General features: G+C 42.4%; 2 protein-coding genes across 4 annotated transcripts; both read right to left on the bottom strand.

Moving 5' to 3' along the window:
- Positions 1–4,070: 4,070 nt before the first annotated feature.
- Positions 4,071–12,957, bottom strand: LOC110988563 (cytochrome P450 2J2-like). The gene is made up of 6 exons (XM_022252222.2): positions 9,764–12,957; positions 8,962–9,172; positions 8,530–8,675; positions 6,919–7,723; positions 6,274–6,431; positions 4,071–5,690 (listed from the first exon to the last, which is right to left on the bottom strand). The coding sequence occupies exons 2-6, from the start codon at positions 9,162–9,164 to the stop codon at positions 5,509–5,511; spliced, it is 1,494 nt and encodes a 497-aa protein (XP_022107914.2). The 5' UTR covers positions 9,165–9,172; positions 9,764–12,957; the 3' UTR covers positions 4,071–5,508.
- A 138-nt stretch (positions 12,958–13,095) lies between these two features.
- On the bottom strand, positions 13,096–26,911 carry LOC110988572 (cytochrome P450 2J4-like). 3 transcript variants are annotated; one of them, XM_022252243.2, is made up of 7 exons: positions 26,808–26,899; positions 25,074–25,267; positions 19,441–19,655; positions 17,162–17,307; positions 15,895–16,699; positions 15,025–15,182; positions 13,096–14,101 (listed from the first exon to the last, which is right to left on the bottom strand). In XM_022252243.2, the coding sequence occupies exons 3-7, from the start codon at positions 19,638–19,640 to the stop codon at positions 13,920–13,922; spliced, it is 1,491 nt and encodes a 496-aa protein (XP_022107935.2). In that variant the 5' UTR covers positions 19,641–19,655; positions 25,074–25,267; positions 26,808–26,899; the 3' UTR covers positions 13,096–13,919. The 3 variants fall into 3 exon arrangements, with proteins under 3 accessions (XP_022107935.2, XP_022107926.2, XP_022107953.2); XM_022252234.2 differs by lacking the exon at positions 25,074–25,267 and having other exon boundaries at positions 26,808–26,911; XM_022252261.2 differs by lacking the exons at positions 19,441–19,655; positions 25,074–25,267.
- Positions 26,912–27,760: the final 849 nt, after the last annotated feature.

The following is a 27,760-nucleotide window of genomic DNA, read 5'->3' as shown; positions in this document are numbered from 1 at the left end:
AAAAATGATGTTCCACATGTCCTCTTTCATTTTCCTTTCAATTTTCGAGGGGTTGACCAATGAATTTTTGAGAAATTTTCACCAGAAGCAGATCACCCCTTATATGCAGAAAATGTCCCTGTCCAGAAAAGGAGCCATTTTGAAAAACCCTCCCTCAGCAAAATGGCTCAAATAGTGCCACTTTTACACCCGATTGCATCCAAATTGCTCACAATTGGAAGCCCTGAGTCCGGCCCAGAGGTCCAGTCTCATATTTCTTGAATTCCTCAGTTCCATGGCTCTCAGGATCCTCTAATATAGAATATTTTGAGTGTATAACTTTTATTTATGAGCTCGGCGGACATATTTCTGGCCTAATTACCAGGGTGCACCCGTAGAACCCGGTTGGAAAACTTAGTGCCCCCGTCTTTCTTTCGCCGCTGAGGGTGCACTTCGGCTCAGGGCGGATGGCGTTTCAGTCACTCGGTATTTACACAGCAACATTCTGTGCAGTAAGTTGAATGACTTTGTTATCTCCTTATTAATTTAAATTAACATGAGCAGCAAAAAACAGTATCTCTGAGATGGCCGAGTGGTTAAGCTCGCAGTTATCAGATCGTTAGACGGTGGGTTCGAATCCCAGAAGTGACTTTTTTTTATTTTCCCGACGCTTGCTGTCAGTAGCTATAAGAGACTCCAATTCACCCCCGTCAAATACCAGCAGTACCTTAGCCTAGCGGGTAAGCTCTGCGGCTGGCACTGTCCGCGAAGTCCAGGTGAGCGCCTTAGTACAGGTTCGAGACGTATGGCCGACTCGGCGGCCAGGGCTTAGGGGCCTGTCTCGTTCCTCCCTTGCATGGTCGCTCGACCCTTTTGGGTTAAATGGATGGGCAGGGAGGAAGTGCGGTGGGCCGGGAACCCGAGACCCAGAAGAGTCCTATATGGAAGCCGGTAACTGCGATTCGTAGCGAATTTCAGGAGTCCGTGCGCCTGAATGCTTGGTCAACACCGCATAACTTTTGCATTTTTCCCCCCTCACCACATTTTTTTTCCCCATGTCCCTGGTCGCAGAACCCACAAGGCAGTTGTCTAGTTTTGAATACAGTGAGCTACAGGATTGATGCTGATTTAGTTTCATTCATTTTTTAAATTTTCGACGGTGAAACTGATCCCGACCGTGTTGGGTCCATTTCTTCTCAGTGATCTCAGTCTAAAAGCTGTCCGGCGTATAATGTTTATTATTGGTGCTTCAATAGGAAGAGATCCAGGAGTGGCACAGTCGGGCGGCAATCACCTTCCCATTTTATTGATGGAAATGCATCTTCATTTGTTATAACAACAAATTTCGTTCGCTTTCAACTGTAGAGTAATTAGATATTTGTCAAGAAAAATTCTCTCGAAAAAGACGTCCCATATCTTCTTGGCTTACCCGCAAAAGTTGCAACAAATGCGTTGCGTCTGCCGCTGCTTTTCTTGTGACAGGTTGATCCATCACTTACCCTAGTCAGACAGGTCTGCCCTAAAAATACAAGCAGGAAAATAATGAAATAAACTCGAAAGAAATTATCAATCCTAGTTGCTGGAATTCAAGCACAAAAACCGACATCGAGATTGCAATGGATGTCAAATCAGTATTAGCTTTTGGTTTTACCCCATTGTCGCCTAAAAAGGCGCTTAGGCCATCCTGCCCCCCCCCCAAGGTAACTCACACTATACCCAAGTTTGATTCGGGTTCATTTAAGAGAAGCTGTCAGGGAGAGCCTTTAATATTGACGACCATTGTTTGTGTGAATGTGTACTTCTGCTTTGCCACGCGATTTTTGTGTTTTTGATTCGTCTATAATATTTGGATGATTTTTGATCTATTTTACTGTACTTGTCAGGTTAATTCTCATCAGTTGGGACCGCAATGGAAATAAGTTAAATTAATTGAACTTTTTTGCGTTATCCCTGCTATTTTTACTTTCGGAAATCGTTGAGTTTGCTTTTCTTTAATTTATTTTTGTAATAAGATGTTTTTGGAAATAGTGAATAAATCAACTCAACTCAAATCAAATACACTATTTCCCGCTCCGAGCAGGAATAAAAGGGGGTGTGTTTTGAAATGAAACCGACAGTCCTTTAGTACTCACGCACCGCATAGGTAGGCAAGTTTATGCGCCTTGAGGGTGCACCCTCGCTAAAAGGCCCTAAATATGTCCGCCGAGCTCGTGAATAAAACTTACATACTCAAAATATTCTACGTTAGGGAGTCCTGAGAGCCTTGAATTGAAGATTTGGAGAAATATGGCACTGAACCTCTGGCCCGGACTCTGGGCGTCAAATGATTTGGATGCAATCGGGTCCGAAAAATGACACTATTTGGCCGTTTTGCAGAGGGATGGTTTTTAAGATGGCTACTTTTCTGGGCAGGGACATTCTCTTCATTTTAGGGGTGGAAAATGAAAGGGGACATGTCGATCATCGTATTTCTCTGCAGCCTGGACACCTGTGAGAGTTGTGAGTTCTTTTTAAGATAATTGCTGAGTGTGGGGATTTTCATTGCTGTCTGTGGGAATTTATTTGTAGCGGTGCACCCTTGACGCGGAGCACGCTGAGTAGCGCGCAGCGATTTTAGTCTAGAATAGTTGTGTGGTCTTTGCGTGCTCGCCGAGCGCGTGTTAGGGGTGCACCACTACAAATAAATTCCCTTAGACAGCAGTGATAAATCCCCATACTTCACAAATATTTTAAAAATACTCACAACTCTCACAGGTGTTCAGGCTGCACAGAAAAATGATGTTCCACATGTCCTCTTTCATTTTCCTTTCAATTTTCGAGGGGTTGACCAATGAATTTTTGAGAAATTTTCACCAGAAGCAGATCACCCCTTATATGCAGAAAATGTCCCTGTCCAGAAAAGGAGCCATTTTGAAAAACCCTCCCTCAGCAAAATGGCTCAAATAGTGCCACTTTTACACCCGATTGCATCCAAATTGCTCACAATTGGAAGCCCTGAGTCCGGCCCAGAGGTCCAGTCTCATATTTCTTGAATTCCTCAGTTCCATGGCTCTCAGGATCCTCTAATATAGAATATTTTGAGTGTATAACTTTTATTTATGAGCTCGGCGGACATATTTCTGGCCTAATTACCAGGGTGCACCCGTAGAACCCGGTTGGAAAACTTAGTACCCCCGTCTTTCTTTCGCCGCTGAGGGTGCACTTCGGCTCAGGGCGGATGACGTTTCAGTCACTCGGTATTTACACAGCAACATTCTGTGCAGTAAGTTGAATGACTTTGTTATCTCCTTATTAATTAAATTAACATGAGCAGCAAAAAACAGTATCTCTGAGATGGCCGAGTGGTTAAGCTCGCGGTTATCAGATCGTTAGACGGTGGGTTCGAATCCCAGAAGTGACTTTTTTTTTATTTTCCCGACGCTTGCTGTCACTAGCTATAAGAGACTCCAATTCACCCCAGTCAAATACCAGCAGTACCTTAGCCTAACGGGTAAGCTCTGCGGCTGGCACTGTCCGCGAAGTCCAGGTGAGCGCCTTAGTACAGGTTCGAGACGTATGGCCGACTCGGCGGCCAGGGCTTAGGGGCCTGTCTCGTTCCTCCCTTGCATGGTCGCTCGACCCTTTTGGGTTAAATGGATGGGCAGGGAGGAAGTGCGGTGGGCCGGGAACCCGAGACCCAGAAGAGTCCTATATGGAAGCCGGTAACTGCGATTCGTAGCGAATTTCAGGAGTCCGTGCGCCTGAATGCTTGGTCAACACCGCATAACTTTTGCATTTCCCCCCCCCCCCACCACATTTTTTTTCCCACTTCCCCACAAGGCAACTTTCTAGGTTTGAATACAGTGAGCTAAAGGGTTGATGCTGATTTACTTCATTTATAATCTTAATTTTCTACATTTTCGACAATAAAAGGGATCTCAACCGTGTTCGGGTTTCATTTCTTCTAAGTGGTCTGAAAAATAATTGTGTATGGTTCAGAAGTAACAGATCCAGGGCTTGCACAGTCGTTCGCAATAAAGTAATAACGTACAACGGACAGCTTTGTTTTTGATCCTAATGGTAATCACTTAAGTTGAGAAACCACTCAGAAGTATCTTCCTCGTGCAGGTGTGATGCTTTTAATGAGGAATCTCCTATATTTTCTCTGAAAATGTACAATTATAGATGAAATTCCTTTTTTTTCCAAGTTAGCGCTTGTGTTATTATTATATCAATTGTTATGAATGGAGAAACATCAGCTTTGAGCACAATTTCAAAATCAGTACAAATTGAGGCATTTCTAACAATTACATATGTGCAAGCCAAAGTCATATTTCTACATTAATTAATTGAAAGCTAAAACTGGGTTGTCTACCTTTCTACTATGCTTAGCGCCAAATCAAAACAATTTGAATTATGTAAGTATAATATTATGCATGTACATTTATTTTTCGATTTTAATCCCCGGTGTGGCAGTCTGTCTCTATTTCTGTTATGAAATCTTGTACGAAAAAACCTTTGCAAGTCAGTTTTCTTTGGGTGATATTTACTGCAAGATAGCTTATTGAAATTGCCCGAAATGTACTTGGTATCGGATATTTAGAAAAAAACAATGCCTGACATGTCTGTAACGCATGCGTGATCCAGGCTGTATTAACATGGACATCGAAGAATGGCAAGACATTTCATACCCAAAGGGTGAACATGACCGACCTTCACTGATTTCAAAGACAACTTGAAGTGTTTTCCAAAGTGCATGACCTACTTCAGCGGTGAGATGAACTACATAACTGAACAGTGCTACTTGGTACATCTTCCAAGGCTTTTCTACCCCTTCCAAGACCCATGAACGCACTGGCAGATCGGGCAGAGGGGTGGGGGACAACGGGGTCTAAAAATAATGAAGAATTTTGCTTGGTCCATGTCATGTCCCCTTATAACAGAGCCCGTTTATCAGTCTAAACTCTCGGGAAGGGCCGAAAAGGTTACATTAAAAGCTTCAACTTTGGCCGCCCTTTTTATTATATGATCGTCATCCTACCCTTACACCAACCCACCCAATCCATCCACATCCAGAATTCAGGGAAGATACAACAGGTACAGTCTTTAATAGTGGCATGCAAACTCGGCACCCCAAGATAATTGATTGACTGACAATCACAGGTCATGCACGTGTACAACACGCGCTGTAGATAAAAAAGTTTGTGACTTGGCCTAGCGGTTTTTTCTTTTGGATTACAAGCATAGCTAAAATACTAAAAGACAATTTCTTCGTTTCTTATTCAACAAACTTTTCCATGCATGTTCCGATGATATTTGAGACTTACCTGTAAGGAGATAGTGATACATCGATTGCAATGTCTGCGCGCTTATTTCATGTAACTCAAACGTAACGTAACTCAAACGTAACTCAACTCCTTACGTAAAATCCCATGTCGTGAAAGTTTGACAAGATGCTTTCCAGTATAGTTGGTCGAATTTTTCTAACATATTAAAAGAGGATAAACTTCTCATGAAAATTAATTTGCGAACTTTGACAATATTTGTGTCTCATTCTCTGGCAATCGCGCTGACCTCGAAGCTTTTCGGTGCCCAAACAACGCCATGTATTCCTTCAAAGGACACAACGGGAACATGGTCAGGTTTCTTGAGGGTGAAGTGATGCAGTAAGTGTGTGAAGAAGATGAAGAGCTCCATCTTGGCAAGGTGCTCACCCAAACAGATGCGTCGACCTACGGGTAAATAAGGTTAAAAGGACCAAAAATCTTGGTAATAAAAACAACGCTTCCCTATCAAAACTGAAAGCGCTTTTCGTAGGCCTTCAAAGCAGCTCGTAGTCATAAATGATGAGGATCATGTACCGTGGTAACAGTTGCAAAATTGTTGTGTAGTTATAGTTTGCCAAAAACCTTTTCACAAGATCTTCCGACTTTTTTATTATGATATTGAGTGGATCAAACGTTTTGACCGTTTTTAATTAAAACTGTCAGACGTCCAGCTTTGATATTTTTGTGATTCCTCATTTCCAAAAAGTATTTTTTAAGACTTTGAGAATTTTAAGGTATCTACTGAGGAGAAAGGAGTACAATGTGACTTGGCGTGTTTCTTAGCAGTCAAGGAAGGCCAATGCTTCGGTCAGTAAGATTTGTTGTATGTTGAACAGAAAAGTTGAGAGAATGTTGAAGTAATGTCTAATTCAAGTCAGCTTTTTGTGGACACAATGAAGTGGCTTCATAATACAAACTTGGGAAAAGTTAAATGAACTACGACGATGCGCTTTACGTGGGTTCAAGGTATGGGTCCTTGACTACGCACCTATTCCAAACGGTATGAATTCCAGGCGAGGCCTGAACTTGCCATCCTGATTCAGGAATCGCTCCGGACGGAACTCTTCGGGTTCTTCCCACACCAAAGGATCGTAGTGGATTTGCCAGATGCTAGTGGCCACAATCGTACCTTTGGGGATGTTGTACCTTTTGACACAAAATATAACGATACAACAGTGGGAGCTGGCTTGTTCTATCACATGACGAAAAGCAACTATTTGCATGTGTAGGGAGACAAATGATGTCAATGGTAGGTCTTCTCGCTTTCTAGGGAACACTTTGGGTGTCATGACATTATCCTACAAGAATATTTCTTGTCAATAACTTCATCAAATCAAACAAGACTGCAAACACGTGAATAGTTTTTTTCTTTTCGAAACGACCTCTACTGATCAGAAGATCTACTCGGTTAGTGGGTATAAGAACATTTAAGGTATTAATTTTTCTGGTGGTCAGATTTTCAATTTTGTTAAAAAAAAAGATAATTATTAGATCTTTCTACCACAATATTTTGTCCTGAGGGATGGCTTGGCGAGGATAAAATTGACGTACCTTCAGAAATACGTAAAATATAAAATATTCGCCTATGGGCAATACGTTTTATTGTTTTGGTTTTTGGGGGGAGGGGGCTCACCCCGCAATAGTGGTATCTTCAGAGCTCATATGTACGTGGACTGGCACGATGGTTCCGATGCGTTGAATCTCACACAGCACGGCTTCGGTGTAAGGTAGCTCGGGCTTATCGGAAATTCTTGGCAGACGATTACGACTAGTGACGTCATCCAACTCCTTCTGGACTCGTCTCTGTATCTCTGGGTGTGCCATCATGTACAGCATCCCCCAGCGAAGTGTAGTGGCAGTGGTCTCAGATCCAGCCGCAAACAGGTCACCCACAATGCGCTTCAAGTTCTCGGGAAGCAAGACTGGGGACTTGGTCCCCTGGCGTTCCTTAGTCTCCTTTTCATTCAGAAAAATGTCAATGAAATCTTGAGGATCATCGATGTTTTGCCGTTTCCTGTGTTCTTTCAGAAGCAGATTGATGTGACGGAAGAAACTCTCAATCGCATTCACGTAATTTCGTACAAGCGGTAGCATTTTCAGTTTTGCAAACACCGGCATCATTTCGAAAATGTCTTCTACTCCTGCCTTGTCCGACACCAAATTATTTAGGACTTTCAGGAGATGCTTGAAAGTGGGATCGGCATATTGGAACCTCTTACCAAGCACAACCGTGCAGATAACATTCGAAACAGCGTTGCCAAACAAGTACTTTGGATCGAATGCTTTGCCGTTAAAGTTCTTGAGTTCGTCGACCAGAATTTGAGCCTCGGTGGAAATGTCCTGTTCAAACCGGGACTTGCCGACTCCTAACTTCCTGAGAACGGTCATACAGAAACGACGTATTTCCTTCCACTGCTCACCTGACGATCCAAAAAGTCCTTCAAAAGGGAAAACAGCCACATTCGATTGACGAATTGGCCAAGCGAAAAAACTATAATGTAGTTAGATTTAACACTCAACATAAACGATCGATTGTAAGTAGCATCCGATGTTGTTTGAAGTGTTCAACCCCCTGCACCTTCTTAAATTAATCTAGCATAACACTATAAAATATTGGCTGTATGTTTTCGAGCGTGTTGCTCGTGCTAACACGAATATCGTGGATATCCGTGGATAATCGTGGTCACATAGGAAGTACACATCGAATATCAAGTTGAAATAAGACGGCCAGAAAGGTAAGGCTGGTTCCTTGTTCTAGAGTGTAATTTGACATATAATAAGAAGCCATGACTGCGGTGCGTCATGTTAATGGAGTCGATGTGTCCTTGAAAGTGACAGGCATGAACGCTTCATGTACACAATGCACCCAAAAACGTACTTGTGGAGAGGCGCCTTTAGTCCGTAAGCAATATGGACGACAAATATAGACATCGTCGCCTCAACTATTAAGTATGACTTTATGTCCGGCCGGGCTCAAACCTGTGGCAAGAGGGGGTTGTTCAATATCATGCAGATGATCTGCTATTGGATGTAGATTCGGACAAAGAGCGCCTTGGCTTCAGGGTAGGGGGTGTCATGATTAATTTACCTGAGTTAGTCTAAAACTCCAGAAACACCTTTTCTATCTTTCATAAAAACTTACGCGGGTTTAAATAGGCCTATGACTAACAGAACAAGAGGTTTTCAACTTTAAACTTACTTAGGATTGTACATGCGTATATAACAAGTTAAGACCGATTCTCACCTGCTCCTGGAGCAATGCTCTGGGTTAATAAGAGGGGAGGATGGCCACTGAATTGGTACTGAGAGAAAGCTTCCTTTGTTCTGTCGAGTCCTTTCAAGATAACCATGGGTACTCCGACCAGATTGATGCGCACAACGTCACCATATCTGTAAAACCAAAAAGTAGCCTAAGCAATGAATGGGTAGTGCAGGGATTTTGAGGGTTTCGGGAGTGTGGGCTCTCAGAGCGTGATTTTGTCTGGTCAAGTGATGAATTATGTATGCATCTGCAGGTAGCAAGTGTAGTCAACAGGAAAAAGTTGCGCAAGGTATTAGCTGTTGGTTCAGAATCTCTTTGTTGTACAAGCACTCCCCTCAGAATCAAGTCTCTTCCCGCTAAAGAGTGTTGTATATTAAACGCAATTATTTTCTGAGGAAAACAGACCAAAAATACCTTGTAGTCAGTCTCGCAAACAACTTGAAAATTCCGTCTCTCGACGCCATCATGTGAGGGAGATGACCCAAAATCGGCCAACCCCAGGGACCAGGCGGCAGATTCCGCGGTCGACGGAGGAACCGATACGAGACTAAGAGTACCACGGTGCCCAGCAAAAGCGACCGTGCATCCAGAACCCTCCACGCAGACAGCGCTTCCATTTTGAATTCTGTGGGTTGAAGGCCAACAAGAAAAAGACACAAAAGACAAATCTGGCGCAGGTGCCGGGATACAAACCACAGCTTCTGTAGTGGCAGCTAAGCTGTTGATAATTATTTTTTTAAATTTTGTAGTATGATGATCATATCACGCATCAAGCGAGAAGCCACCACTGTTGGCTATTGATTGCCACTGTCCCGCTCTGTGCTGAAAAGTATAGCGAAGCCAACTGTAACCTTTATATTTCTCCTTTTTTCCATGAAAGTTGCAAGACAGGGCCTTGCATTATATCTCCCTCTAAAATTTCAAATTACAACAACAAAATGGAGGTACCCTTACAATTAGTTTGCAAATCAAACCAGAGCGCAATATTGTCACCTTGGGATTCTAGCAGGGATGTCACAAATAGGAATCAAATGCAATGTCCAACTACCAAGCTGTTCCGGCTACGAGACATGAACTTTCAAAATCTCGTCAAATTGTCTGAATATATGCTATTAGTCTGATAGTGACCTGACTGCGTCTTGTGCTCTCTCCCTTTGACGAAATAGTCATGGTTGTGTTTCAGACACAACAAAAAACAGAACAAAATCCTATTCACCTTACAATATCCGTGTATCGCAGAATGCAGAGCTATACGATTTCAGCTTTACTTCGAGTAGATAATCGGTTGGTTTCCTTCGTTCAACACTTGCGCACTGGGCCTGGAAGGGCTGCTTTTCTTCGACTGAAAGAGCCTCGACCATCGGTTTTATAATAACAACCGGCAGCACAAAGAGATACTGGTGGTGACAACTTGGAGACAAATCGCGCCATTTGCCCACTTGATATTGAGTTCAAATTTCAAGACCTTATCACACTGTATAAACAGTTATTGCGTGAACCTTGAGTTGAAAAGTTTAATACACTGTCATGATCACCGTAACACGTCAAGTTCTGATTGAAACTAACTCGCTGTCGTATTTGGCTTATAAGGGAAAAGAGGACTTTTCTCATTTCTCCAAATTCCTCAAATTATGAACCACTATGAGAAACAAATGACGAGAAGGAACTCAAGTTTCGGGTACATAAAGCCTCACTGTTCTTGATGAGGGAGGGTCATTGGACTGCAGGTAATTAATGTTGTGTGAGAGGTGAATCACCAGATCTTTGAAAGGTGTTGGAGAATTTATAAGCGCCATTGCTGAAATTGTTGAAATTGCCCCATGACACCGTGAGAAAGCATTTGGGTTTCAAAATTCAGGGGAGAGATGTAAAATTAAAATGAACCCACAAAACAATATCTAGGTTAGTGAACTGTTTGGTAAGAAAAGGGTAACCGCTCACCGTTGAATATTTGCGAAGTGTACGAATTCTTCAATCGAACTTTAGACGAACGTCTGAACTTAAATAAACTCGAGTTTTTCTTCTCGAATTGACAGAGGATGTGCATCATCTCAACAAATTCTGACCAGGAGGCTATTTTGTTATTTTCCTCCTTTCAAAGGGTTTCTCTAACAAAGGAAGTGTTAGCACCTGTGAAGAACAGGCAAGAGGTGTGCTGTAACTTTGTAGCGCATTGCACATTTAGGTACCTTACAGGACCTTTCTGCAATGTGACAGTGTTTTCGTTGTGTAAATACCTCTAAAAGATGAGTGTTAATTAATAGAGTTTCAAACCTTTGGTTTCTGTATTCGCATGTCCTTATGTAAGTTGACATTATTCGTTTTGTTGTCAGATAAATAGTGATGGTGATTCCAGTGCTTAAATTTTGGAAATCTTGTTGGGCATATTTTAGTTTTCACCACATGCATAAGTTCTGCCATGTCATGTCATGTGGATTCCCATGTATCGTGGTAAAGTTTCACGTTGGGCATGTCGTAAATTTGAGTCCCATTCAGTGCTTGTTGCAGGAGTTACACTTTTTTCCTCGGTTTGGACAGATGTTGTGGGAGCGTATGCTAGGTTTTCCAGACTTTATGAGTGTTAACCGTTGAAGTTTGTTACTTTTGAAAATGATCGTAATAGTATAGACGCCTAACTTTAGCTCTCTTCTTTTGTGACCTTTGACATGCTTGAGTACTGTGTATTGTATGATGCGTTTTATAGTGTGCCCATATCGGTACTACCGGACTCGGATTCTTCGCCGTCGATTGCCTCTTGAGAATGAGAAGGGGGACAGTGACCCTATTGGGAGTCACAGTTTCCCAACAAATTAAAGAAGAACGGTGACATTGTACAAATGGATAACAAACACAAAGGTTGTGGCAGCAAATGTCAAATTACGCGAGCCACAGTTAAAGGCCCAGGCCAAGGTAATATCGTTGACCACCCAGTATAGGTGGCCGGATCCCACGCCAACGGAATGAGAGACCTCATCATATCAGCGGTGATAATCACACTCGGAAGTTCCGGGTATGAGTTCTGATTTACGTTAATTTATTCAGTAACTTGGAAATGAGATTCATTTGATAGAAGAAGATTAATTCACCTAAACATATATTTTTTTGCATTGTTGGTTATATTTATTATTGTAAAATAATATGTGTAGGTGGACAATTGCTAGATATTTCTGGATAAAAACCTTTCTGTGAAAAGTATTTGAACCGTGAGCAAATTCGGATTGTTTCTGTTTGTGAAAGCCAGTCAAACTACTGAACAGGCCCGGGGGACCCTTGTCTAACAGGCAATGGCCCACTCCAAAAACAAATGAAGCAATTTTTTTTAAGGTCAATTTTTTTATATATATTCACAGTGGATGATGGAGTTACGTAAACGATGCTATCAAAACTACTGCCTTTTGCATGGAGAGGAACTAACCCGAAGTTTGACTTGTAAGTAGCAAGCAAGGTCCAAGAACAAAAACTAGCCAATTTCTAAGCTGTGCATATTGCGGATTGTTGACTAGAAAATACGCATGTTGAAATAAGTTCTTATTCAATATGAAGGATGGCGGCAGATTATCGTGACTAGATACTGAAAATAGACCTGAACATGGGTTTAGGGATTACTTTGATAGTTTGAAGATCACTCTTCTGATGGAAGTCAAACAACAGCTTAACTTGGCTTCCGTTAGTAAGATTAGGTCTGGGGTAGCCCTTGTTTAATAAGTAATGGTCCGACCATTTCAAAGATAAATTAAAATAACGGCAATTCGCGGACTCACGTACCAGCGTTGGTCGTGTATCTTGTGCAGTGGGCGTGGTTTAAATTGATGTGGCGTCACACTTAGGAACCGGATACTGCATGTACTGTGTGGACTCCGCGGGTGCGCGCGACCAACTTCAACACAAGAGAACCTCAGCTTCGATGCAGAAATGAGCAGACGGCGCTAATAGAGGGATTTCACATTAACGCCGTCTACGCATATTTTCATCGAAATCGAGGCTCTTTGTGTTGAACTTTGTCGCGGAGTCCACACAGTACATGGAGTATCCGGCTCATAAGTGTGACGCCACTTCAGTTTAAACCACGCCCACTGCACAAGATAAACGGCCATCTCAGGTACGTTAGTTCGCTGTCAATTGTCGTTAGTTTGTCTTTTGATTTTACGTGTCGAGTCATCCTGAAAGACTCGTCCACAAAAATTTGCAGCCTGAAAAGTCTGAATTTAACAAACTTTTATGTATTTTGTGTCTTTACTCCTTACTTTCAATCGTCTGATCGTATCAAGAATTGAAGCTGACACATACAGCCTCGTTTTCAAACGCGAAAGTGCGCTGATCGACGCTAAACGCGTAATATTGGGATCCCTCCACGTGAAATCCCTCTGAAATGGGCGTCTGGGGGATGCCAAGTTTTCAACACTCTTCACTATGCAGTGGTTGGGGTCTGGCCAGTGGGAGTCTACAGGCTAGGCTTGTGGTGTATGCCTGGGGTGAGTTGTCCACTGGGGAAAAAAGGCTCAGACGTCGACCATTTGGGGATATGAGGAGACTATCATCACCACGCGGTTGACACCAGGGTTGTAAAGCACTTTATTTTGAAATGTTACGGTACGACAGTTTTCTTGTTTCAATGTGGCAATTCCTCGAAAAAAAGGCATTAACTATGCCTCTTACAACGCAGTATAGTGTCAGTGTATCTTGAAATCACTGTCAGTTGATGTACGTGACTCTACTCGGGTATCGAACGAACGAACGTCGGTACAAAAGGAAGCACCATGACAACCGACGCGCAAAACGGTTTTTAGCGCACAGTGCGCGATGGAAAGGGAGAAATTTGACCCGAATCTCCATTGCAGAGCTCTAAAATATATAGATTTCCTAAGGTCATCACTATAGGATTTTACAGAGTAATTTTAAGATTCTAGAACTAACTCTCTAAAACACAACTCATCGACCGTTTTCGTAACGAAACGAAATTGTGTCCTATAGCGTACATGTGTTCCTTGTTCTTCATCTTCATGTTGAAGCTTTAAAATGACTTCATTTAAAGCAGCTGCTGCAAAATGTAGAGAAGCCAGGTTCAAGTCTTTACGACCTACCCTTTGGGCTTTCCTTTTAAAAAGCTTCACTTATATTATAAGGTTCGTGTGATTGAACCGAGCACAATGATCTGGCATACATGGTACACACATACAGCGTTTAATGCAACACAGCCAAGCATTACTATTGCAATATAAGTATTTCAGTATCGATATAACGACTCGAGCAAAAGCTAAACCAAACACCGGCATTAAAATTACTTGTTAGATGGATGGCCCCATTCTTAGGCAAGAGCATGTTCTAGAAGGTAGACTCAACCAAAATATGATTTAATATTCTATTGGGCCGTTTTACTCTCTGAAAATCGCGCAGATCTCGAAGCTTGCCGGTGACCAAACCTGACCCTCTTCTCCTTCAAAGGACACGGTAGGAACATGGTCAGGTTTCTTGAGGGTGAAGTGATGCAGGAGGTGTGTGAAGAAGATGAAGAGCTCCATCTTGGCAAGGTGCTCACCCAAACAGACGCGTCGACCTGTACAATGCAGAAATTGCAGGGAGCAGTCAATTTTGAGAGGTTTTTAGGTTTTGTTACATTTAGAGGCAGACTTCAAGGAGATTTGTTGCTTTCAAATTTCGCGCCATCTTTCCGTTTGTCGTTGGTTTTTCGTATGACGGGATTCGGCCTATATACACATCTGACTCCAACAACCATTATGCACTCCAAAGTTTCCTTCTATTTCGGGCAGGCTACAGTGCCGCAAAAATTTGAATGAGAATTTAACCTCAAAATGCAGAATGCGTCCAAAATATCATTTGTATTATACACCTCTCAGAGTGGAATTTCAAGGAACCAAAGAAGAGATTGGCTTCCCCTTCTTTTTAAATCCCTCACGAAAAGCCGATGAACAAACGATTTGCAAGCGTGGAATATGAAATTAAGGACAAACTATATAGGCTACAATGAATCACGATGGAGTTTGAAATGGTGAACATTATCGTAACTGAATTTTTACCCTCCCTTCAAGTCTATTTTGACAAACAAAAGTTTTCTATGTTTCGTCGTTGGAATCAAAGACCCATTTCACTCTGCAGACTTTACCTCCCTAAATATCTCAAAGTCCTTTGCCGTCCGCCATCTTTGATATGACGTCAAATCGCAATCAGACTGCGGTTTACACCATCAGCACTAAATCGCTAAAAGACCTAGCTGTGTACAACTGAGACCGTATGGCAGACGGTCTGAAATCGAAGGGTTTCTTGACAATGTGTGACGTCCGTGCACACAAAGAACGAAATTACTTCTCACAAATATTTTCAGACACACTTTGATGACAAATCCCCTTCTATTCAGTTTTAGTTTACTATATGAATTATAAATGGAGGTAAAAAATTATGGATATAAATCCTTAGAGGAGTACAAAGTTACATGTCGACCAATACTGACAGGCTACGAACCGATTCCAAACGGTATGAGTTCCTCACGGGACCGAAACTTGCCATCTTTATCAAGGAACCGCTCGGGACGAAACTTCCCAGGCTCTTCCCAAACCGTAGGGTCAAAGTGGTTATGCCAGATGTTAGACATCACAATCGTACCTTTGGGGATGTTGTAACTGTTAACGGAATATACAGGGTGTCCACATAAAAAGTATACCGAGATAAAAATTACTGTAATAGCAAAACTACTTTATATATGGGAAAGAGAAATGTATCTCTAGAAAGGGCAGAATGCCCTCTTTGCAATGGTGATGTTATTGACACAGATGGGTGAACAAACTAAACCGATGATAAGGGTACTGAAATCGGCACTGTGACAAGTTTGCAGATTAACAAGGCTAGACCATGCAAGTGTGCAGAATACCAGTGAATACGGAGTGTCTATGAACCCTGCACACATACATGCTTCACTGTGCATATTGACAGATTTAGCTTATAAGGTACGTTAAATACTGTGTCTTTCCTATAGACCTTTTCACCCACGTGACTGGATTGCGCTAAATCTAAACAATACATGTACCACCACGTGTGGACCACCTTGGCCACGGTGATCGCACATATTCCTACGGGCAGTTTCAACCACGTGCACACACTGCATGCGTGACTAGTTTATCTTGAATAGGTACATTACCATCACAACACTATGCACTCATTACCATCACAACACATGATAGTCCAGCACGATTGTGACATCACAGGAAAAAGGTCTATATCGTCTGTTTCTCCAGTGGAATTATAGGCCCTGCAAGGTATGTTGTGCTTCAGTGATGTCCTTAGTTTCATCCCTTGACGTAATATAAACCGCGTGGTGTGGTAACTATTGCTCACCCTGCAATAGTAGTATCTTCGGCGCTCATATGTGGCAGAGCCAACGGCACGATGGTTCCCATGCGCTGAATCTCACACAGCACGGCTTCGGTGTATGGCAGCTCGGGCTTATCAGAAATTCTTGGTAGACGATTACGACTTGTGATGTCATCCAACTCCTTCTGGACTCGTCTCTGTATCTCTGGGTATGCCATCATGTACAGCATCCCCCAGCGAAGAGTAGTGGCAGTGGTTTCAGTCCCAGCACCAAACAGGTCACCCACGATGTGCTTCAAGTTCTCGGGAAGTAAGGCCAGGGACTTGACCCCCTGGCGTTCCTTCACCTTCTGTTCATCCTGGAACATGTCGATGAAATCTTGAGGAGGATCAGAGCTTTGTCCCTTACTGTGTTCTTTCAAGAGTATGTTAATGTAATTGAAGAAGTTCTCCGTGGCAATCACATACTTTCGCACAACCGGAAGCATTTTCAGTTTTGCAAATACGGGTGCGTTTTCGAGCATGCCCCCTCCTTGCGACTGGATAACAAGATCATTCAAGACTTCCAGAAGACGCTTGAAAGCTGGATCAGTGTACTGGAACCTTTTGCCAAACACGACTGAACAGATGATGTTGGATACAGCATTGCCAATAAGATGCTTTGGGTCGAATGCCTTGCCATTAAATTTCTTGAGTTCTTCAACTAGAATTTCTGCTTCGGTGGAGATGTTCTCTTCAAACCGCGACTTGCCAACACCAAGCCCCCGGAGAGCGGTAATGGAAAAACGACGAATCTCGGTCCACTGCTCACCACTTGAAGCCAAAAAGCCTGTAAAAGAGACAATATGAAGACAGTGGGCCGGAGGAGAATGGGATGAAAGGACAAACGCCCTGAAAAGTGGCAATTTACAGTTCCATCTGCATAACAGAATTCAGTAAAGTAATGGTTTAACAAAAGTAACCAAACAGCTTTACGGCGTCATGCATTGTCTATACAAGCGAAGTAGGAACATTCGTAAAGTAAGTAAAACCTAGACAGCAACAGTTGTTATTGCACTATGAACATAAGAAGGGGCTATATCCACATTGAAGAGGGAACATAAGGATGCATGTAGATTAAAATGGCGAACCTGCATCTTCTGCCTTTTTTCTTTCAGCCTTAATTATGTACTAATTTTACATCAACTTATTCGTGTGTTTGCCTCCACGGCTTGAATCGCACATTGACTTGAAAGGCTCTGCCCACATCCACACGAGCATTCCTAGTTTATGAGAAAATATCAAATCTCACCAACACCAGCAACAATAGTCTCAGTTATGTAAAGATGCGGGCGGTCACTGAGCTGATACCGCGAGAAGGCTTCCTTGACCGTGTCGTGTCCATGTAGGATGACAATTGGTATCCCGCCCATATCGATGCTCACAACTTTGCCATATCTATAACATAAAAATATTGACACAAAAAGTTGTACATTAGTTACCAGTATAATGGCTTAGCAATTAAAAGGTGATCTGGGGTGGGTTAAATGTATATACGGATGGAGTTGTTTGAAGCAGTGACTACATGTATATAGACACGAGTGGGCTTTTAATTTAATTCTCAACACGATGAAAGTCACAACATTAACTGGGAGACAACATAAATCGACCAAACAAAATTGTCGTTATACTTCCACACTGTTGGCACTCACATACAATTGATCATGTAATAATTCCACACAATAAATCCTCAAACGTACGAAAGCCCCGGAGTGCCATCAAGTATTTTTTTGAAAAAGTGAAGTATATTTTTCCAAGTTTGTTTTCACGAGATTCATTTTCACGACTTTGTTTTCACGAGATTATTTTGGAGATCGTTCTCTGTGATCTATTTTTTGAAACACAGTTTCTGTTTTTGGATACATTTGCTTTTACGAAGTATCTTTTTTCAAATTTTGATTTTACGAGACATTTTACGTTATACGTTTTTTTGCCCTGGACTGGGGCCCGTTTACTGGACTACCTCCGTGTCCATGGTCCTCCGACGGCCCATCCAAACAGTGGAGACTTCGCAAAACGCTTCCTATGAGCCCTATTTTTCTTGTACTGCTCACTCACCCCATTCGGTCATTGATCTATGAATACGTGTCAAACGATCAAGAATTAATCGCTGTGGTAAATGCGACTGATTCTCGATCCGCAGTAAAACGGATGACCGTGTTGAGATGACCTAAATAGAAACCACAATTTCACGGGCAGAAACAAACTGAAAATTGCCCGTTTTGATAGATGGCAGAATGGAATGAGTGAGCCGTATAAGAAAAATGGGGTTCATAGGAAGGGTTTTCGCGAAGTCCAGTACACTGGCCCTAGTTTCGAAAAAAATTTCCAAAAATAGAAACAATGTATCTAAAAATAGATCACAGCGAACGATCTCAAAAAACATATCTCGTAAAACAAACATGGAAAAAAATATCTCGCTGAAACACATTTTAGAAAAAAAGTATCTCGTCAAAACAAACGTAGAAAAAATATACTTCACTTTTTCAAAAAAAATATACTTGATAAAACTCCAGGGCTGTCGTACAAACGCAAGTTGGAGGCGAGTTCTTCACTCACTAGCCTTCTGTACATAGGTTTGGACCCCAGTCCTTTTATTACACAAAAACTTATGTGACCAGTCGACAAGTAAGTATTGTCAACCGTCCCAGATTTAATGTCACTTTTTTTAAGACTTGTGCCCTTATAATTAGTTGAAGTGCGCCCTCTCTCGCCATGTATCACAATGTCTGGCACTGTAGGAATGCAGCGCTGCTTTGCACAAATTGTAAGTTGGGTGTTGCGTTTGCAGGAGTTGTGTAACTGTTGCATATTTAGAGTTCCGCTGTCTGTGTGGGGCAAGTTATTTGGCTCATTTCTCAATGTAGTGCGTCTTGCCGTGTAGCTTTGCATATTTTATGCCTTAAATGTAAATGAATCCTGTATATGCAGATAACTGTACATGTACTTCTAATATATATGATGCTCGGTCACTTATACAAATGTATTTTCATTTTAATATACAGGTGGTTCCATCATCACATTGATCATCATTTTGTGGGTGTTTTGGGGGGTTTCTTAAGGTTTTTTTGCTTAACTCTCCTATGCAAATGTCATTTGGTACAATATTTTGAGTAGTCATTTTTGCTTGTCAAGTGTCTGGTCTAAACCTTCAGTGTTTAACTACCCATTCGTATGATTTTTGTGGTGCCTTCCCACTGGCCTGCTGTGTGTTTGATAAATTTTGGCCAGTCAGGTAGTTTGTGCGTGGTGGCCAGCCAGCAAATACATATGCCAGGTTGGGCCAAATTGGATTTGACCGTCCTTTGATTGCACGAACATTAAAGGGGTTAAGGTAACTTGGATTAATTTGAATTAATAACTGAATGTACATGAAATTGTTCTAATTTTCAATTTTAATTAAATCAGCAGTCTATTTTCGTAAATTGGTGGTTTTTTAAAATTACTTTACTCTACATCCCTGTTTCCTTAATTTTTGGGTTATCCACCACCCCTCTCGCTGGTAAAATTTAACCACTCGGTAACACTTACTTTCCTGTAAGTTTAGAAATCCGCCTGAAGAACGTGTCCCCTGGCATCAGCAGTTGGAGGTTGCCAAGAATAGGCAAACCCCAGGGACCAGGCGGCCGGTTTCGTGGTCGACGGAGGTATCGAAACACGACAAGAAACACCACGATCCCGAGCACAAGCGTCCGTGCGTCGAGAAGCTTCCATGCGGAAAAAACCTCCATTGTGAGTCCTCAGTTCTGTAAGAAACCACAGCACAATTGGCCGGAATTAGAGGAGCTGGAAAAACTCAGAGATGACGTGCACAATTGATGAGCAGCTATGGACGTGTTGATTAATGCACCATTTGTAAGATTGCCGCAGCAAAGCTGTGTCCAATGGTTTAAGGAGACATTTCCTCAATGGAGAAATTCGTAGCTTTGAAGGTTCTGAACGTTCATCCCGCAACATGGCGTTTCACCAATATGGGTGCATCGTGAATAGACGCCGCGCCGCCCTAAGGCAGCTCACTGCTTTAACAAGTGAACATCTTTAGTCAGGCAAAATAGGCCAATCTACTTGTCTTTCACTCTTGAATTTCACAGTAGATAAGCATAAGCATTGAGGAGAAGATAGGGTGGGGAAATTCCACAGGTACAACTGTTAGAACAGTGTATCACTGACAAGTACATGTAACACATTTCGTAAAGAACATTCCAACTAGAACAAGTCAAAGAACAAGTTTCCTTCTATCATAAACAACTATTTCGTTAATTACTTGACAAGCATATCAAGCGATGAAAGTTAAAGTAAAAATTAACAGAATCATCAGTGGTGAGCAAACTCTCTGGACTAGAATTGACCCAACTTGGGCTATATCAAAGCCGATAATCATATGCAAATCTGGAGAATCAAGGGTTAGGGTGCTGCAGCTATAACACCAGTCAAACGCTGATGGGTGGGAGCTGATTCTCACCTCCGAAGGGCTTGCATAATCTCGATTATATTGCAGGTAAGTACGTTTGCATAGTCAACGATTACACTACGCCTCCTTCGGTTTCGAATCAATTTTCGATTTTGAAGCTGCTTCTTGGAGGATGTGGACGATTCTGTCGATGGCGAATGATAATAGGTGCGGAAAGAAGAATCCGATGCCCAATCTGCTGAATCTAGAAAAACTTTCAAGGGCACGCCTTAGGACGCAGATGTCACTGCACCCCATGTAGAGTGTGCCCTAAATGTGGTGGTGTCCATCCCAGCCTTATGCAACATCTCAACCACCCATCGGCTTACTGTGGATGATAGGGCCTACCACCTTTGTATAAGGTTTCAAGTGGCTTATTACGAGCTGTGATTAGCAATTCCTGAGGGGAGCTGATCGATCAATACAACATGACACTGCTTCCACTGGACACACAGATTTGTTCTCAAGGCCTCAACCTAAATACTCTTGAGAGGTCGGCCAGGTCGGCTTTGTTTCTGTAATTTAGAATGCACAAACTTCAATGAATTACTCTGGGTCACCTAGTAATGGATATCTATCTGAACAAGAGAAAACACTCTACCTGCCAATACCAAGGCCAATAAAAGCACCATTTTTAACGTCGCCATCTTCAAAGTAAGTGGACTCCAAGGACCCAGCCTAGAGAGAAAGTCCAGCACTGGTCCCCTCCCCAAGAAAGTATAGGTACCTGGGTCTAGGAGGGTAACGATTAAAAAACCTTTCATGAGTTGAATGATCGCTAGACATTGCCCCACCGGAATGCCACTGACTTGTTCATGGTATCGTGAAATTGCTGACCTGTAAACGCCAAGCGATCGATACCTTAATCCTTTTCTCTCACATTCCACTAGGAATTCCGAGACATCTTTTACAAGTGCTGAAAACTGGATTAAGCGATCGTTCACGACATCAGCAATCCCATGTCTTCCAGGTTGATTGATGCTGCTTGTAAGTTGACCCTCTACAACTGGCCAACATGACTTGGGAAAGAAAGCTTACTTGATATCATATTGTCTCCTGAGACAATCTAAGCTGCTAGATGTACGGAGTGTATCAATGGAGGTGGCTGGCAGGAGTGGGGTTGTGTCAACATGTGATTCTTTTGAGGCAGAAAGATCGTCCGTCCATGGCACCGGGAAGGCATCTATCATCAGAGCTCTGGAGTCAGGTTTCCATGCAATGTAACTGTGGGCTGGGAACTCATCTGTGTGCACAGCCTGGCAAACACCATAGGGTCTAGCCTCCATAACCTGCCCGTAAAGACTCGAGCCTGTTGACCTGGTATCATATTGTCCGCTCCCGGACATGAAAGTCAGTCAGAGTGATGTTCTTTGTCAGGCATCATTTCCCCCTTTGTGTTTTACATGAGCAAGGGCTCTCGTGTTGTCCAGGCGTAATATGTGACAATCATTCTTGTCCTTAGAAATGGTCTGTAAGGCCAGAAAAGAAGGTAGGAGCTCTAGATAATTGATATGGCTATTGGACGCAACTGGTGTCCATCGTCCCCCTGTTTTGCCAAGTTGGTAAATGAGCCCCCAAGCCCTGCGTTGAGGCATCTGATGGTATAGTCAGCTGTGGATGTAGCAAAACAAGTGGCTTGTCGTTCCATTTTCTGAGACAGTGTTGCCACCATAGCAACTCTTGGAGACTGTCCTGTGACAAAGAAATCAAAGTCTGATAAGCTGGGTCTACCCGGACCGACTAAATGAGGTCTGCTTGCAAGGCCCTGAAAAATACTGGCGCCGGTACATCTTCTGCTGTAGCATTCATTTTCCCAATAAGGCTTGTCAGGGTTCCTGCCAGTTGCGTTGGCGTGTTGGTCATCAGGGTGCATAATTCCACAAAGAATCGATTTCCGGTCCTGGTAGACTCAACCTTATTTTCTGGGAATCTACAATGTGACCCAGAAACTTAATCTGGCGGGTTGGAGAGAGTTGGGATTTCTCCCAATTTATAATTAGTCCGAGACCCTTTAATAGATTTAGAATATAAGTCACTTGATCGTCGCACTCTGCCCTGGATTGTGAAATCAACAGATGATCGTCGAGGTAAATCACCACTTTCATTGACCTGTGTCTGAGATGGGACACTACTGGCTTCATCAACTTTGTGCACAGCCGATCAGGGGCCGATTTCAGACCGGAGGGCACCACCTGGAATTTAAACTTCGTTGTCCCAACTGAAACGTAGAAATTTCCTGTGTGTGACATATATTGGAATCATGCAGTAAGCATCCTTCACATCGATTGTTACCATAAGACATCCTTACTTCACCAGACTTTTCACCTGTTGGATTGATTTCATTTCGAAGTGTTCCGACTTGATGCACTTGTTGAGCCTTTTGAGATTGAACACTGGCCGGAAACTCTGTGTGGCTTTCTGAACGACAAAATCGTATATATGAATGGACCTGAAGTATTTTCTTCCCTGATTACTGCCCCTTTGTGGATCATTTCCTGAATTTCTTTAGTATAGATTTGATGCCGACTGCATATTTTGATCAGTGTTAGCACTCTGTGCTGAACTAGAACTTGGAAGAATTCGATTCTGTATCCAACTACTGTACCCTCTGCAATATCCACGGATCGTCTGTCAGCTTCTCTCATTCTGAAAGGTGATTTCGGATATTCCCTGCATAACAAATCCGACAGTTCAATACAGAATCGAGTTCTCCTCTCTTTTGACCTAGTTTTTCGCCAACTTTCCTGTGGCTTCTTTTCTCCACGAAAGGAGCCTTCCTCATCCGCCCCCCCCCCGCATCTGAGACCCATCAAGACCACTTGAACCGTAATGATGGGTGTATGGTCGGTACCTGCTAGACTGGTACTGTGTCTTATACTTGTGACTGTCCTTGTCTCTCCATGCTCTAGGAAGTGGCATATCAGCCTGCGCTTGTAACTTTGGGTTCCATCTTAGAGGATGATGAGGCTTCCTTGGAAGAAATCGTCACCACCTTTTGAATGGCCTTGTGGATCTTTTCTTCTTCATCCACATTTTGGGTCCATTCCTCACCATACAAACAGAACATCGAAGGCAGGACATCTTAAAGATAGCCTTCTTTTTAAAAGGGTTTAGCTTGACACAGCCTATACAGCGAAAGGTGATGAATAGCTGATCCCAGTAAACTACTTGCCGAAGTTACTGGGGGCTTTAATTCCTTGTTCTGTATTTTCTAGTTCACCTCTATGGCCTTGATGAGACACACAGTCGCCTTGAAATAGTTTTCCTGGATCGGCCACATCGGGTTACCAATCTTCCAAGCATCCACCTTAGATTTTTTCACTGTGACTTGAATCGGTTTTGGCATGTCTGGAGCATTGAAGTACTTCTCCAGTGACATATCTGGAGTGAGGCCCCAGTAGCTCATCTTTATTGGTCTGATCAAACGTACTGGTTCGTTGCTCTTGCCACAAATCTAACACTGATTGATAAAATAAGGCCCCTTGGACTCCTTCATGGGGATCCCCTACGGGTTCTAGGAATTGGGCGTCAAGGATAAGAAGCCCTTTTATCTTATAGAAGGCTTTCTCCAGCAAGCCCTTGAATAAGGCTGTGTGGGTCTGCTGCATCTTATTCAGAATCGCCATCTGTTGGGGTGAACACCCCTGTTTGTCGGGGGGGGGGTCTGGAGACTATACAGTTTGGAGAGGCATCCTTCCCTGCTGCCGGTCACGGGCCCGTAAAGGGAGGCGTTAATTTGGCCCTGGATCGCTGTCCGATCTACGAGTAAAGTCTACTAATTCAAGCCCCATTGAAGACAGTGTAAAATCAGCACTGTTCAGGGCCCAACAACATGCATACCAATATCCCTGTGGTTTCTGAAATACAACTTAGATTATTGTCTGGTCCCTAATCTTTCAATTTCTTTTCGATTTGTTGTGGGTTAACCAATTACATTTTTAATTATTCCCACAAAACAAAATCACCCCCCGAAAAGTAATTTTTCCGAAGTCTGATGGCAGCAATTTTTCAAGTGACAACCCTCAACGTTCTCGGGCACTTAAGGCCATTTTTCAACCATATTTTTTGGCCATTCTGCTCTCAGGTGAAAGCCCAAAGACCGAAGGAGTTGATCCTGGCAAAGAGTTACAAAATCATTTTTGGGCCAAACAATCTCCTTTTTCAAAAGATACTGTGGGGCGCTTTCAATGCTAATGAACTGGCCAGAAATTCTCATTTTAATTAGTAGACTGCAACATTTATTTATACCCATTTTTCACTGCCTGACATCAATGAATGGTTGAAAAAAAATCTCAATTGCAGAGAAAAGATTAAAAAACATTCATCCAATGGTTGTATATGGGGGAAAATGCTCAAGGTCAGTCAATGTGCACAATGTGTACAGAATGCCTACATACACCGACTACTAGTGCAAACACAATGTGCAGTCAGCATCTGAAAATTGCACTTTTCCACATGAGCAGCTTCAACAAGCTGTTCCTTCTGATAATGGGGAGGGTTAATCCGGCTAGACACTGCCAACTACAGTGGCCAAGAGCACGAAAAACATACATCTTTGGCCATTGCTTTGACATGAAAGCTCATCGTACCGGTAGATATTACTCCAGTTGACGTCTCCTGCCCAACAGTTGAAAACATGAGGATAAAATAGGGAACTTCAAAACACACAAGTGGAACAAATCACCCAGGGAGGGTTTTGAGAACTTTCAGTCACTTGTGCATATCCACGGCTTGGTGTGTGCGATCTGTACTTGACCATCAAAGATTGAACCGGAGCACCCCCCCCCATCGTTAGGGCTGGCCTCTGTTAGGGTTAGCCTCCATTAGGCTTGGCCTCTGCTAGGGTTAAGCTCTGTTAGGGTTAAAGCCAGCTGGAATCTATCTTTCCTAGGCTTCATTCAGTCTATCCTGTTAAAAAAATATCTCGAAACTGACACATACATGTACAATGACAAAGTTACATGGTTTATATACATGTACACCACATATAATTCTCATGTTACTTGGGTATTTATTGTGCCAACAATCTAATATTTCTCTTGTCTCATAATCCATAAAACTGCTATTGGTTTGTTGTGGTCTTTCCACCACTGCTAGCGCTATTGTAAACAAGAGGAACGATATTCAGTTGCAAGTATTGCATGGACGCCGCTATTTCAAAATATGGGGTAAAGTCTACCGTGACTTATTCAAGCCCCATTGAAAACAGTGTAAAATCAGCACTGTTCAGGACCCAATGACATGCATACCAACATCCTTGAAGTTTCTGAAACATAACTTCAATTTTTATAAATTATGAAATACAGCTTAAATTATTGTCTGGTCCCTAATCCTTTGTTTCTCTTAAATTTTTTTGTTGGTTAATCAATTACATTTTTAATTATTCCCACAAAACAAAATCACCCCCCAAAAAGTAATTGTTCTGAAGTCTGATTGCAGCCATTTTTCAACTGGCAACCTTCACCTTTCTCGGGCACTTAGGGCCATTTTTCAACAGTATTTTTGAATCGTTCTACTCTCAGATTAAAGCCTAGGACCTGGTGAGTTGATCCTGGCAAGAATTTACACAATCTCACTTTTTTGGGGGCCAAACAATCTCCTTTTTCAAACATACTGTGGGGGCATTTTAATTTTAATGAGCTGGCCAGAAATTCTTACTTGAATTAGTAGCGTACATCCGGGCCCTAAGGGGAAGCGCGAACTATACAGGTCTGCAAGATCATCCCGGTCCCTCAAAGAAGAGGGAGCACTGTCCATATTCAAGGAAAATTGTCAACCAGGCCAACGTGCTTAAAAGGTACCTCTACAAATTCTTTTGAAAAGAGGAGTCTGTGTGGGTCAAGAAATTGTGAGATTTTGGCCCAGGATCATCTTGATAGATTCTGGGGATCCCATCTGGGGGCAAAGCAGACAAACTAACAATTTTAAATTGTCTTTGGCAGATTGTCAGAAGAGCCTGAAAAAGTTCAGGGATGTCATTTGAAAAATGGCTTCTCAGGAGACTTGGGAATGCTCACTTTTCAGGTGTGAGTTTGTTTTTGGCAGATAACGAAAAACATTAATTGGTTAACCTAGGCCTGCTAAAATTCTAAAATCAATTGAAATCTGAGTGAAGGACCAAACAACACATTGGTTTTTGTTTGCGAGGCCTCAGGGACTTTGGTTGCCGGCAATTTGGCTCTGAACTTTGTTGATTTTACACTGTTTTCAATGGAACTTGAATTACATGAACAGTGTAGTTCAGTGCACCCGGGAGCATGACCTCGGTTGACACACAACTGCCTCAGGCTGCTGACTTGTTGGTTCAACCATACCTCCATGGTTCAACATGCATGTCCCGTTCTGCCGTTCACAAGTATTGACAATCTGAGGCTAAATTTCTATAAATACTAAGTACACACAGAAGCCTTTGAAAAGGCTGACTGAAGAAATGAAAGATATTACTTACAACGAAAAACGGACCAGTAAAAAGAGCTCTTTTGGCCCGAATTTTTCACACTAACGTGAAGCACTGTCACAAACAAAACAAGCCGACGAGGTCAAAGGTCACGTGGTTGGGGCAGGAAGGGAGTTGTTTTTGTTCAATAAAGACTGGGGAGGGCGCCCTGACCGGTAGCAGAAGTTGATTCGAAACCAAAGAAGGCGCGCATGGAGTTCTTTAAGGTTACTCGGTCGCCTTGTTTATGCACGTTTGTTTTCACGTAAAAACGAGATTGCATTAACGTTGCAAAGTTACAAATCGGCAGTCGATGGGTTCCAGACTCTGTTAAGATGACATAACGCAGTTCTTGTTAGCAAAGGTTAGATAAAATAAGAACGTTTTGTAAAAGTAGATTTTGCTTGTAAGTTGATTTCCTTATTAATTCAAAAATCTACCATAAAATATTTTGATCTGTTTTTATGTTGGCTTTTACCGATAAAGTTTTATTCCGTAAAGTTCATCTGTGTTTGAGACCGCCGAATTGCACTGTTCTTTATGCATTTTAAATATGCGAAAGTGATGGGGCAAACGGCAGGATATACGGTTCTCTTTCAGATCAGGTAAATTTTCAGTTACTATAAACTAATATGCTAGCAAATATTTTCCATAGGTCTTTTTCCGAGTTGGATTTGTAAAGAAATAGCTGAACGAAAAACGATCACATATTCTTTAAAAAATGCACGTTCCTATCCAAGGGTTCCGGAAGCGCGCCATCGCGGGGTTAACTTAAAGGCTCTACTGCAAACGCGTCTACCTTTGGTTAATGAACCCCTATGAACTTTACGAACTCGGCCTCATCCAGTCAACAAACTGACACGTCACGCTGTATTAGAAATTACGAAATTACCTCTCCTTCTCGAAAAAGGGACAAAATAGTGCACCCATGTCGATCGGTACCGTGGGTGCGTTAATCCGTCCAT

The sequence above is a fragment of the Acanthaster planci genome, linkage group LG05, assembly GCF_054643075.1.
Source record: "Acanthaster planci isolate LZ-2023a linkage group LG05, COTS_SCS, whole genome shotgun sequence".
NCBI lineage: Eukaryota > Metazoa > Echinodermata > Asteroidea > Valvatida > Acanthasteridae > Acanthaster > Acanthaster planci.
This window is presented reverse-complemented; position numbering and strand designations above follow the sequence as displayed.

What these genes read in the sequence shown, in the direction of transcription:
- LOC110988563 (XM_022252222.2), bottom strand. Translation starts at nt 9,164, where the DNA reads ATGGAAGCGCTGTCTGCGTGGAGGGTTCTGGATGCACGGTCGCTTTTG. An exon ending in GAGCATTGCTCCAGGAGCAG is followed by an intron (nt 7,724 to 8,529) that starts GTGAGAATCGGT and finishes TCCCTTTTGAAG; the next exon opens with GACTTTTTGGATCGTCAGGT. An exon ending in ATTCATACCGTTTGGAATAG is followed by an intron (nt 5,691 to 6,273) that starts GTGCGTAGTCAA and finishes ATTTACCCGTAG; the next exon opens with GTCGACGCATCTGTTTGGGT.
- LOC110988572 (XM_022252234.2), bottom strand. Translation starts at nt 19,640, where the DNA reads ATGGAGGTTTTTTCCGCATGGAAGCTTCTCGACGCACGGACGCTTGTG. An exon ending in GACTATTGTTGCTGGTGTTG is followed by an intron (nt 16,700 to 17,161) that starts GTGAGATTTGAT and finishes TCTCTTTTACAG; the next exon opens with GCTTTTTGGCTTCAAGTGGT. An exon ending in GAAGATACTACTATTGCAGG is followed by an intron (nt 15,183 to 15,894) that starts GTGAGCAATAGT and finishes TTCCGTTAACAG; the next exon opens with TTACAACATCCCCAAAGGTA.